Source organism: Pteropus alecto, unplaced genomic scaffold, assembly GCF_000325575.1.
Source record: "Pteropus alecto unplaced genomic scaffold, ASM32557v1 scaffold741, whole genome shotgun sequence".
Classification (NCBI taxonomy): domain Eukaryota; kingdom Metazoa; phylum Chordata; class Mammalia; order Chiroptera; family Pteropodidae; genus Pteropus; species Pteropus alecto.
In genome coordinates this window covers 85,261-98,373 of record NW_006431077.1, presented here as the reverse complement: position 1 = coordinate 98,373, position 13,113 = coordinate 85,261, and the positions used below count along the sequence as shown (strand labels likewise).

Below are 13,113 nucleotides of genomic sequence, written 5' to 3'. Positions count from 1 at the left end.
AACGCGCACGTGGAAAGGGGACGCGAACGCGCACGCGAAGGCGCCTCACCTCCCTCTCCCCTGCAGGGGCGGCTGAGGAGGCGACGCGCGCCGGAGCCGCGGGTGGGCTGCGTGCGGAGAGGCGGTCCGGGGGTGGGGCGGCGGCGGCGCCTCAGCCTCCTCCACGCAGGCGACTGCGCTCGCGACCCCGGCCGCAGAGGGGCGGACTGACTGACTGACGTCCTCGCCGGTCGTCCCCGCCCCCGCCTCATCTTCTTTTAGGCTCTGGGCTCGCGGGCTGAGGCGCTTCTCTTGCCTGCCCCTCGCAGCAGCCCTTTCTCTCCGCAGCAGCGCGACAGGCGGCAGCGGCGGCGACCCGAGCAGCAGCGAGCGCGGGAGAGGGTGGCCTGGAGGATGAAGTGCAAGCCGAATCAGACGCGGACCTACGACCCGGAGGGCTTCAAGAAGCGGGCGGCGTGCCTGTGCTTCCGGAGCGAGCGCGAGGAAGAGGTGCTGTTAGTGAGTAGCAGCCGGTACCCAGACCGCTGGATCGTGCCGGGCGGGGGCTTGGAGCCCGAGGAGGAGCCGGGCAGCGCGGCGATCCGAGAGGTGTTCGAGGAGGCGGGAGTCAAGGGGAAGTTAGGCCGGCTCCTGGGCGTCTTCGAGCAGAATCAAGATCGCAAGCACAGAACGTACGTGTATGTCCTGACTGTCACTGAGGTTCTGGAGGATTGGGAAGATTCGGTGAGCATTGGGAGGAAGCGAGAGTGGTTCAAAGTCGAAGATGCGATCAAGGTCCTCCAGTGCCACAAGCCCGTGCATGCCGAATACCTGGAGAAACTAAAGCTGGACGGTTCCGCCACCAGTGGAAACTCCGTGGCCCCGTCCGTCCCGGGGAGCGACCCCTAGTATGTACCGCTCCTGCACAGACCTCTCTGCTTTCCGCTTGCCCTAGAACACCTTGTGCCCGCGCACTTCCAGTGCCATGTGCGGGCTTCTCGGGAGAGGGAGGCTCCTTTTGTTTCCTTGGCAGACCTCTGAATCACGCTTGCAAACTGTCTCAGTTGCCAGGCACTGTTTTCGGACAATTTGCACGTTTTTCAGATGCTTTGAAAGTCGCTTCTTGGTAGGGCTGTTTAACCGAGTTCGGAAAGCCTAAGCCACATGGGGTTTTCTTTTAGGTGCCTTAACTGCTCACTCAGCCCTTGTGGGTGTGTGGGTGTGTGCGCGCTGTGGTTGGTTGGGTTGGTTTTTTGTTTTTGTTTTTTACATTTCACACGTGTGTGTGTGCGCGCGCGCGCATTTTTGATATCAGTCTTGTGGTTTGTTTCGTAGTGAAGGCCTTTAAAATCTGATCACCTGGGTTGTGTGGCATCTTTCATTATTATTTTTTTTTCATAACTTGTTTCCTCATTCACGGCATTAGCCCTTGTCGACAAGTCCTTCTGTGGGAGGAATTGTTTTAAATGATCAGTTTTGAATTTTTTAAAATAATTTTAAGAAATTTGACATTTTGTGTCCTTGCCACTCTCGACAATAATTTCACCTTGAGAAATGTGATCTGATTTGCCCTTTTCAGAAATTACTTTATTCATATGTACATAATTTGATTTTCAAAAATCGTTCACAACTGGTAATTTTTCACTGCCCACTTGATATGGCCATTCCTCATATAGCCCAAATGTAGTCTAACAATATTACTGTGTAGAGTACACATTTGTCAGGAAGATATTATTAGCCAAACACATCCTGAGGTAGATATAGATGTACCTTATCGCAAAAACTGTATTCATAGAGTATGATGTAGCATGATGAACTCCCACTTCCAACTCCCACTTCCAACTCCCACTGCCCCTTTCTCAATAACCTAGAACAACCATGGTTCTCTCAGTATAAACTAGTTTTTGAATGAAAGGTATTTCACATATTTGAATTTGTTGACATTCCAATTTGGCTTTCTGATTACCAGTAGCCACAGGAATGGGATCTATAGGGTGATTATATCCCAGTTGAATGAGATTTTTTTCTTGCTATTCTGTTATTACAGACTTTCAAAGTGTTAGAACACCTGAACAATGTCTCTTAAAGATTGAGAATATACATTTTGTCTCACAGGGCAACCTTTTTTGGATGCCAATTTAAAAACGCTTACATTTGCTTTGATACTTGCTTGAAATCTGGAATCCCGTATCAAATGCATAGGGCTCTTTGAGAACTACCTTTATTCCCCCAGCCATGTCAGCAATTAGAGGTAAAACCTACTTTGTGATGAGAGTATTAGGGATAGTAAGGTGATTCCATATGGAACACTTACGTGTTTTTCAAAAACTTTACTAGTAAATAATGAGTAGAAAATAATGGTCATTTAATATATTTTGTTCCTCCTCAAAGTAACCTGTTTTTAGACACTGTTACTGCTAAAATTTTAAGAGTTAACCTTTGTTAAAAAATTAATGTTTTACTGTTGTGCAACAGATGTACAGAACAATGCACTAATCTTTATAGCTTAATGAATTTTTACATAGTGAACACATATATCTAACTAGAATCCAGGTCAAGAAATTAACATTGACTATTACTCAAAAGGCCATCACATTCCTCCTCCTAATCTGTTCTCTCTGCCTTCCTGTCTTTTAAGACCATGGAATAGTTCTGTTTTTGAACTTTACATAATGAATTTTAGAATATATACTCTTTTATGATGCTCCCTTGTGTACTTTGTTTTACTCATCAAAACACTCAAATATTTTTATACATTTGGTTCTACAAATTATTAATATTTTTTTATGATTGCTACTAAAAAATTGGCCCTCTTGCACTTTCCAAAGAAATTTGGTGCCACTGTTTTGAAAACAAATCTTATTACATGTTTAAGTACAGATAAAGTACAAGTTTCAATTCATAAAACATTTTCTGCACTAATGCTATCAAAGTAAACTAAAAAAAATGAGTAGGTTTTTAAAACCAATGACAGTTTCATTATCTGTATTATGCAGTTTCATCGAATATGATTATTGAGCGTTTTTCTGCTTTTCTCTAAGTGATAATATATCAAATATATATTTGAGCAATATTTTTAATTTCAAACAAATTGACTTTTACCATTCATACAGTCTCAAATAGACCCAAAGATATTCCCCCCTCAATAACCTAGTTATTTAGGAAGATTCTTAAATTCTACATTAACATTAGAATAGCAGATAAACTGGATTCTTATTTTATAGCTATTATTGAAGATAAAAACCTCTTCCACCTGAAATGCTGTCACAAATACTTTAGAGGTTTAATTTGTACTTGTTTTTCTTAGAGGCAATAGTGAATCATCTTGTTTGGTTCTTAAATTACGTATCTGACAAAGGCAAAAATGTACATTCATATTGACCATTATTAAGAATTATTAGCCTATAAATATATTGTAGGGTTTTCTTTTGTCTTTTTATTTGGCCAAAAACATTTAGAATAACTTATGCTATTTTTCAGGATTGACCATCAAGTTCATTTAAGTAGTTTTTGTGAAATATTCTCTGGAACCCAGCCTAGTCAGAATAGTTAAAAACTCCAAGAAGATTTGATTTTTCTCTTCAAGACCAAGAGTTTCAAGCTAAAACAGGTGGCCAGAGGTAGTATATAGACAATTTCTACCACCTCAGCACTCTAAAAATTTATGCACTCTAAAAGTTTGGATTTTTTTTCTCTTTCTAAGAGTGTTAAAAAGTCACCTGTACATTATTTGTTTGGTTTTTCAGTCCTCCCCTTCATAAAAAAGGAAAAAGAGGACTCTCCACAGGTAATTGAGATTTGCAGACACGAATCAGAAATGTATTTTCTGTGTGTTTTATAAACATTTTCAGCTGGTCAAATATTTTATTGTTATAAAACTGGTTAATATAGATACATAGATATACTGGAAATAATTGGTGCTGTGTCTATAATGTATAACATTTTTTCCAAGAAATTTGTGTGTGTGCAGTAACACAAATAAATCATGTAAATTTGGGTAGAACTTTTACTTTCAGGTCTTCCATGTGTGGGAACCACTGGGCACTACCAGAGTTTTATCAATATTTTAATGGTAGTTGTCTCCTGATAAATTGTTAATATTATATTTAGCAGATTTTAAATGTTTATAGGCAGACAGCACTACGAGAAGTGGAGAAGTCACTGGTGGCTGAAGTAAAACATTTTTATGAGAGTTTGATATGATAAAAACTACAATGGGACTGTGAAGTTGGACAGACCTAGGGTTGAAAACTGGTTTCAAGTTCTTGCTCACACTAACTTCAGCCAAGTTATTTAACTAGCTGATGCTCAGGTTTTTTTTGTTTTGTTTTGTTTTGTTTTTTAAGAACTAAAACTTTTTTTGAACAATTATGGAGAAAAAGACTTAAAATCTGTGCACTTAGTATAACAGCAAGGTTTCTGTAAAGCAGTCACATCATTATGGCCAACACAGAAAGAAGGGTTGAGGTGACAAAGGGAGGAGGGGATCCGAATTAAGACCAGGAAAGAGCTATTTCCCTGGCTGAGGGTTTCCAATACCCAGGAGAGGAAAAACTGGTAAATAAGCTGCAGTATAAAACTCCTACATTGTCAAGAGTGTTGCTTCATGGCAGTTTTAACATTGAGCTGCTATATAGTAAATAACTGGGCATTCTTGATACTTGAATATGGAATATGTGCACAGGGAAAGGAAATAATGACGCACTTTATAAGAACTGTATTGTAAATTGGAAAATACAGTGTCTTAAAACTATTTAAAATTGGCACCAAAAAAAAAGTTGCTTAGTAATTTACTACAGTTCAATAATTAGAGGGAATTTCCTGAATGCTGGGTACTTTTAGGAGATAATAAAATAGATACTTAATAAACTTCTATGAGGACCATTTCCTGACCACCTGGGTTAAGATACTTTCCTCTGTGTGTGTCATGGTTCTCACAATTTATTGTACTTACCTATTTGCATGGCTGTGTGGCCACTAACCACAAACACTTTGATGGATGGGAACCAGCCTGAATTATTTTCATAAGCCCAGAGTCCAGAACATGGAATTAGGAGTTTTTGTCTTAGATGACTACATGACTACCTCCCTTTTTTCATAACTAGTATCACTGATTTCCTGACTTTTTTGTTTCATAATGTTGACCTGTAAGTCCCTCAGCTGCTTATCCAGACTCACATTGCATCTGCATCAGATTACTCTTGGCTTTCCAAATGCGAAGTGAGTAGTACAGGTAATAGGCTATTAGTAAATTTGTCAATTGGAGGAATTGTTAAATTAGTATAAGCCTGCTAATCGTATGTTGGTTTGTTTTTCCAGATGAATAACAAAGATGTTCAGGATTGCTTTGAAAGAAAAATTAATGTGAATCATCGATCAATGGAATTGTCAAGTACAGGTGAATACTTCCATGTTTCCACGGAGACAGCTCATCTGGGTTTCCTCCTACTTCTTGGGATAGCCATTCCCAGTCTATTTTACTGATTTCCTCTTGCCCTGGTCCTTGTACTGTTGTATGTGAACAGACTCTTAATTCATCACCTATAGCCTTTTAATGTGCTTTTTTGATGTGTCTGTCTTCTCCATTAGACTGTAATATCCTTGAGAACAAGGGCCGTGTTTCCTTACTATTTGCATATTCTGCATCTAAGACACTACTTGAAATATAGTTGGCATCACTGAAGGTTCTTTGATTTAATCTATACTTTGTCATCACTTTGTGATAAAACATTCCCTTTCCACTCTGGTGTTACTAGAGTATATGCTGTCTAGGCACCATGTGTGTGACTTTATCAGGTGTTTTTTCAGAAACTTTTCAAGGCTATTGTAAGATGTTCAAGGACAAGAATTATTACTTGTATTTCTATGTCATACCACACAGTGGCTAGCACAGTTTTAAGATTACCCCGTCACTTAGGGCAACATTTTGTACAATCAGTCCTTTGTGTAACAACTTTAATGTTTTTGTACTGTTGTTAATTTGCTTAAAATTTTATTCAAAAAATATCACTTGCTATAAAACTAATTGGAAAAGTAAATACAATGAACACAAGATAATATTGTGAGTTTTTATAAAAATAAATTTTAAAATGATGTACAAATAATAAATTTGAAGTTTTTGCAATGCCCTAAACCACTTCTTTCATATAATCTTAACATCTCTTTAAAGACTGTTTTTCTCATTTTACAGATTCAGTATACTGTATTATTTGATGCCAGAGCCAACAAAGACTGCAGTGTAGGTAGTTTCCAAAGTTAGTTACTCCTCTTATCTTGCCTAGGGTTTTTTTTCTTTGTTTGTTTTGTTTTATTTTTTTTATTTGCATCTTTTACTGATTCAGTTAGTCAAAAGTTTTCATCACATTTTCTAATACACTCAGCTAACTCCTCATCTCACCTGGTTTCTGCATGTGAGAGTGCAAAGGACTGAGACAGCTTAATTGTTGTCACTGGGAAAAGGCATTAGGGGGAAATTTTTTCTGTGAAGGGGGAACAGAAAAATGAAGGATTTAGAAAGAGAAGTCTTGGTTGGGTCAGCTGCCTCCAGTAGGACAACTTTAAGAAAATGACAAAGATGTTTAGAAAAAATTTTATGGAGTTTTGCCATGGGGTTTATAATGTCAGTGCTCTTCCCCAGCTCCCTATAAAGGCTCCAAAGTGGCTTTCTTTTGCATTATAAAGCAATTACAGGGAAAAAAAACCTTGTGCTTTATTTTAGTGTTACACCCTTCCTTGCGGTACCAGAGATATATATTGATTGTTCCCCCAATCCTTGCAGAATTTTAAATAACATATCTCTCCAAATTATTGGGATTTTTTTAGGTGTGAAATGGTATTGTAGTTATGTTTTTTTAAATCCGTATCTTTTAGAGAAGTATAAATTTTACAGATAAAATGATATGCTACTGGTATTTGATTCAAAATAATCTGAGGGTGGGATAGGTGAGCATACAGATGAAACATGATTGGGGATAAATTGATAATTGTTGAAGCTGTGTGATGGATATTTTGGACTTTGTTATACTATTCTCTATTCTTTTGTATATGTTTGAAAATTTCCATAATAAAAAATTTAAAAAAACTTCAGCATTTACTTTCAGGCCCCCTCCCTCTATCCCTGAGGAAAGGATGGTCAGATGACAAATCCACAGCTCAGACTGACTCCTCCACTTCAGGAGCCTAGGTTTTACTCCTGAGCTAAATATATTTGCAGACTTACTCTTCCTTTCCTGTGAATGCTTTCCTTGGAGATCTCCCAGTTTCATGTGCAAAAAGACCTTTAGCCCCATCAGTATGCCAAACATGACTAGAAAGTTTTGAACTTCAGTGGTGGCTATACGCTTAGGTTCCAGATGAGACAATACTCCCAGTCTATACTTTATCTTTAAAAAAAAATTGATTTTCTTGATTACAAAATTAATTCATCTAAATTTCAGAAAATTTGGAAAATTCCCCCCAAAATAAATGAATCAAAAATAACACTTGTCCCTCTACCCAGAATAACCTAGTTTGAAAAATATATATGTGAATATGTGTATTCCAGCCTTTTTACATATCAAATGTAGATATGTGTAACCCAAACACAAATGGCACAGGTGAGCCCCTTCCACCAGGATATTTCTAAAAATCTATGACCCATTTTACTGTTCAGTACATACCACACAGTCACCTTGCTGTTCCTCAGAATATTTTAAGCTAATGCTCAGGACTATTACAGAATTTGTGCTTTCTGTCTTGTACAAGTGCAGCAGACATGACACAAAACTTTGGTCTGAGGTCCTGATCAAGCTCTCACCAAGTCCTAATGCAGGGTAGAATTGGCCTATTTTTTAGTTTTGTTTTTCCTAATTCCCACACAAACTCTACTCACTAAAACTGAGGCTGGTGGGGGCTGGCATCGATTCAGAGGGAGATCCTCTTTAATAAGTCACACGATTACCATATATTGGCTAAAAATGTAGACCTGCTACTACTTTGTTTTCCAAAAAGTTCACTCTGTCTTCTCTGGAGTGTCAGCAAGCTACCATACCATTACCTCTCTGAAGTCTCTGGCCCTCATAATGCTGCTGTCATTTGGGGCACAGTGGATTTCAACTGGGAAACAAGAAGGCCACCACTTGACTTGGGGAATGGAATTCTAGTTTCCCCCTTCTACCTTTTTATCCCAGAATGTACTTTCATCTTCCCTAATTTCCTACAGCACACCAGAAACCAGGCCATAAATTAATGAGATTTTACTGATGATTACCAGATTACATGAGGCACATGTAATAGAACACAATTTACGAGTACTGCCCAGGTCAGATCTTTTCCAGATTCTATTGCAAGACTAGTTCTCTAACAGGCTGACTCCAAATGACTCCCTCTGCACCAGCCCCCCATCACGGCCATAGACAAAATGATTCCTATACCCATGGACAAAGAAAAGCTGCTCCTTCAATGACCAAACAATACTCAAAGTATATCAAACTTAATTTCCCAGAGTATAAGATGTGAACCTGAAGTCAATGGAATGAATCAAGGGGCTAGAATGTGGGTTGTGGATAGAAATTCGGTTTTACTCCAAAGTTCATGTTCAGGACTGACAATACAGTGAACCCAGTGCTCCACTTCTTTTCAGTGTGGTAAATTTAACACTGCCCTATGTAAGCCTACACAGCAGAATGAGGAAGCAGGCTAGGACCTCTGGAAGTTTAGACTTCTTTGGGGTCAATGCTGAGGATATAGAGGACTTGGAACAAGATTGGTATTCTATGCGGTTTGGTTTGTTGTTGTGGGTTTTTGTTTTGTTTTGTTTTGTCTACTAAGTCATATTTAGACCTCACTTCTTGGATATTACAAAGACAAACTGCAAAGTCCATTCTTAGTATATAGGATCAATGACAGCATTACACCCCCTGGTGGACATTTTAGGAATTAGCCCAGTCCTGGATGTATTTTATTTAGAGCGAGGAAATCTTTCCCAGGGATACTCCACTGCCCAAGGACACCCTATTGGCCATGCCTATTTATAAATTACCTTTTACTAATCCTAAATTAAAGTTAATATTTTCTATATCTGAAGAAAAGTCCTCTACCATGTTCTAATCAGTAAAATTTTGAGTTCTTTCAGCTATGTTTTTTTTCATCTAGCTTTAATCTGGTAGATAAATAGGAAAGTATTTGTGTTTACCTAGTAACTTCATCCTCATAATTGAGGTTTAGCTGTGATAAGGCTATTCAGAACTTTAGGCCAAGAATTCTGTTACCTCTAGGAATACCTGGGTTGATAAAAATCAGACATGGCCACTGTCTTCATGGAGCTTTCAGTGTTTCGGGGAGACAGAAAATAAAACAGGAAATCTCAACAGAATATTACCCTATACATTTTAGAAATATATAGGGTTTAAACGGGGCATGAGTTGTTTAATTGGATGGGGGAGATGAGAGAGAAGTGGATATCATGGATATATTTAAAGATATCTCCCTGAAGCAACTGAGTAGATGATATCATTCCCTTAGATGGAAGCTAATAGAGGGAAAGCATTAATCATGTAGGGCTGAGAAGAAATTAGCTAGTTTTATAACTGTTTGTTTCTGGTACTCCAAGTTTAACTTGGAGACATCCAAAAGATATACATAGACATGCAGCTTAGGAAAGAAAAATGAGCTGGAGGTGTAAATTTTTGAGTCATCAGTAAATGGGCAGTAGGTGAAGAGGTGGATATACACACTATCATTCGGAGAGGGCAGTGAAGATCCCACTGAGGAGTATCCACATTTAAGGGTGGGTGCAGAACTTCTAGGATGATGTGTAAAGATTTTGGTGGACCCACTCCCCAAACTCCATTTAATTGGTGACAATTACATGTACATACACATACACGTACTTGTGTGTGTACGCACATGCACACACATTTAAAGTCCCTAGACATTGTCATAAGGGCATACAGCAAATGAATAAGCATTTGTTCAATAAAATCTACTAAATCTCTGTAAAAATAGTGAGAATCTGTGGCATTTGAGCTATCATTTGTTTCATCTCCCCCAGCTACATGTGACAAACTCTATTCCAGATATGGATGTGCCCAAGAAAATGGGGGTTTCCTACTCCCTCAGTTTCTAGCTTAGGGCTACGGTTTCACCCCAGGAGAAGAAGGCCACCAAGGTCTCAATCCTTCACAGTCCCATGTTGTAGAAGCTCTCTATTCCAGGCAAGCCTGAGCTGGAGAACTAATTCCCAACTGTAGGGTAAGGGCTTTGCCTCAGGCATGACAGGCCAAGAATAGTGGGATCTCAAGGTCCTCTGCCCTAGGTCATCTGTAGAGGGAAGTTTCTACATGGAGATAAGCAAGCTGAAATAACCAGGGGCTCTCATCTCCCCATGAGTGCCCAGTGGGTTGTTACTGCAGAAGTGGCCTACTATCCCCACCCCCTAATTCAGGTATAGTCTAGTTTCTGCCTGTGTGGAGAGGCAGGCCTTAAGAACTATGCACAGCAGCCTTGCCTGAAAGGACTGAATTTGTTTGGAAAAGAACCTGGAAAAATTCATGCTTAAGGGTGTTGTTGAAAGCTACGGTCATCTTTACAGGGAACAATTAGAAGGGGCCTGGTAGCTCCAGGTTACTAGGAGCAACAAGGGGACAACACTATAAAAGAACTAGATTAACATACACCTAAAGACCACTCCACCAAACAACAACAAAATATACATTCCTCTCAAGTACATGGACCCTCCTTGAAAATAGGCCATATGCTGGCCCATAAACATGTCTCAATAAACACTTCTCTATGTCACTGAAGAACAACTGCAGCAGATTTAACATCTGAGCACCAGCAGCTGAATGGCAGTTCCCATCTCTTCTAGCTTCGAGTTGCAGAAAAGCTCTTCTATTTGATTCAGCAGTCCAGTGACAGTTCCCATTTCTCCCAGATACTACTGTTGAAAAGACTTAATTACAAGCAAAATCTCCTGCCAATCCAGAAAACCTCTCCACAAAAGTAGAAGAGAAAGGAATCAGTTTTATTATTGAGTATTACAACAGAATGTGATGTGTGTATCACAGGCAATCTGCTAAAGAGATTGCAAAAAACAGAAAAAAAAATCACTTCTTTTACATAGCCCAGACAGATACAACCTGTTACATACATGTTCTCAAGATAAACGATGACTAGTCCTCAAGAGAACTTAACAGCACCATTTATCACATATGTTCATCTTAAATTCACCTGGTAATTGAAGTGGCCATTTGTCTTTGCTAATTGCGTTTATCCAAAGGAATCATAAAACTCTATTTTTATGACAAGTAGGAAGTTATAATTTGGAACCAGACACCTAAGTAAATTCCTGAGGAGATGGAGAAATAGGGATGCTATCTTCCTTGATATTTACTTTTCAAAGAGATCGCTCCTACATCCTTCAAAAAGACATTCCTGGGTTGTAAAGCTGGCAAAAGGCTTACTTAGATTTTCAAAAGATTTACATACATCTCAGAGGGGCAGAGGAATTCACAATTAAATGTTTTCAAAAGTATATGCTTTAAGAAAAGGGAGGAGGTGTCTCTTTTCCTTTTTGTGCCACGGAAAACTTCATTTTTCCTCTTTATTTAGATTTGTATTTACACTTACACCTGCTTTAGAAAATCTATACTAGGCAAGCAGTGGAAGTCAACTAGCTGACACCAGCTTACACATTCTCCTCCAGCTGCCATTCCATAGTGAAGAGGTTCTGCCCTGGGAGAGGAGGGCAAGCCAAAAAATATTGTAGCTCCCTAGCCCTGCCTGAGGGTACTGATATTATTCGGATCAAAGGATGGAAGAATTTAAGGCCCAGGGCACTTTCTAAAACAATAGAGCACTCAATTAGTGTGATACCAATAGAGGCAGATCAGCCTAAAATTTAAAAGGGAGTTCAGTGAAAAAGAATCAAAGAGGGACCTACAAAAATCATATTCACCGCTGGTGGTGGTCCACACCATCTAAATGTCCATTTTTCAAGAAAAAAAAATTACAAGGTATGCAAAACAACAGGCAAGGGTGACATACACAGGAACAAAACAGACAGTGCAAGCTGCTTTTAAGGGGGCCATGCAAAGATTGTAAAATATCTACTATGAACATGTTCAAATAACTAAAGGAAATCATGTTTAAAGAATTATAGGAAGGTATGATGATGACGTTTCATCAAATAGAAAATGTTAATAAATAAAATTATTTTTTAAAAGGAACTAAATAAAAAGTCTAGAGTCAAAAAGTACAAAACTGAAATGCAAAGGTCACTTGTAGGGTCCTTATAAAATGGCGGTTGCAAGCGGTGTCAAAGACCAAAAAAAGCTGGGATAACAGAAGCAAAAGTTAGAGTGATGGCTTTGAAGGAAAAAGGGGACATGAGCCAAAGATGCAGGTGAATTTCTCCGTTTTGTTTTGTATTGTTTTCCTGACATTGTTAAATTGTTTATCTGTATTTCCTTGCATCTCTCTAAGCATCTGTAGAACAATTATTTTGAATTCTTTGTCAGGTTATTACTGTATTTCCATTTTGTTGTGGCCAGTTACTAGAAATGTACTGTGTTACTTTGGTGGTGTCATATTTCCTTGATTCTTTGTGATCCATGCAGTTTTGCACAGGTGTTTGCATTTGAAGAAGCAGTCACCTCTTCCAGCCTTTATGGACCAATTTCAGTAAGGAAAGATCTTACTGTGTGGGAGGATGCTAAAGCATGCTGTGATCCCAGGTTTAGAGGTACAGGATGCCATGTGTGGAGGCTGTGTGGCAGGAACAGCTTCAGGGGTCATGGTGACTTGTTAGCTGAGGACACTGTAGTCCACAGCATCCACAACTGCATGTTCCTTGGCAAGTCCTGTGAGTGTGAGTGGCTGGGGAGGCGGGTCTATAGAGCCCACAAGGGCTTTTGGGACTCTCAGCAGTTCCTCAGGTCCAGTGGATACTGATCGGGGCAAGCAGCAATAGTGGCCAGAGCCAGCGGTGTGCATGTGCTCACCTATGGGAGCTAGCTGCAGGTGCCTGTGGGGTAACAGGATCCAGTTGTAAACACATATGTAGTGTTGGGGGCCAAAGTTGACAGTAAGGGCCAGGGCCACATGCGGGCACACTGTCAGCTGCAGGGTCCCTGGTTGTCAGAGTAAATGACTGTG

At 39.5% G+C, this 13,113-nt stretch overlaps 1 protein-coding gene across 1 annotated transcript; it reads left to right on the top strand.

Moving 5' to 3' along the window:
• Positions 1-347: 347 nt before the first annotated feature.
• LOC102880716 (diphosphoinositol polyphosphate phosphohydrolase 3-beta) lies at positions 348-6,260 on the top strand. Its single transcript, XM_006905607.1, has 2 exons — positions 348-887; positions 5,299-6,260. Coding segments are annotated over exons 1-2 (495 nt in total). The 5' UTR covers positions 348-393; the 3' UTR covers positions 5,300-6,260.
• The last annotated feature ends 6,853 nt before the right edge of the window (positions 6,261-13,113 follow it).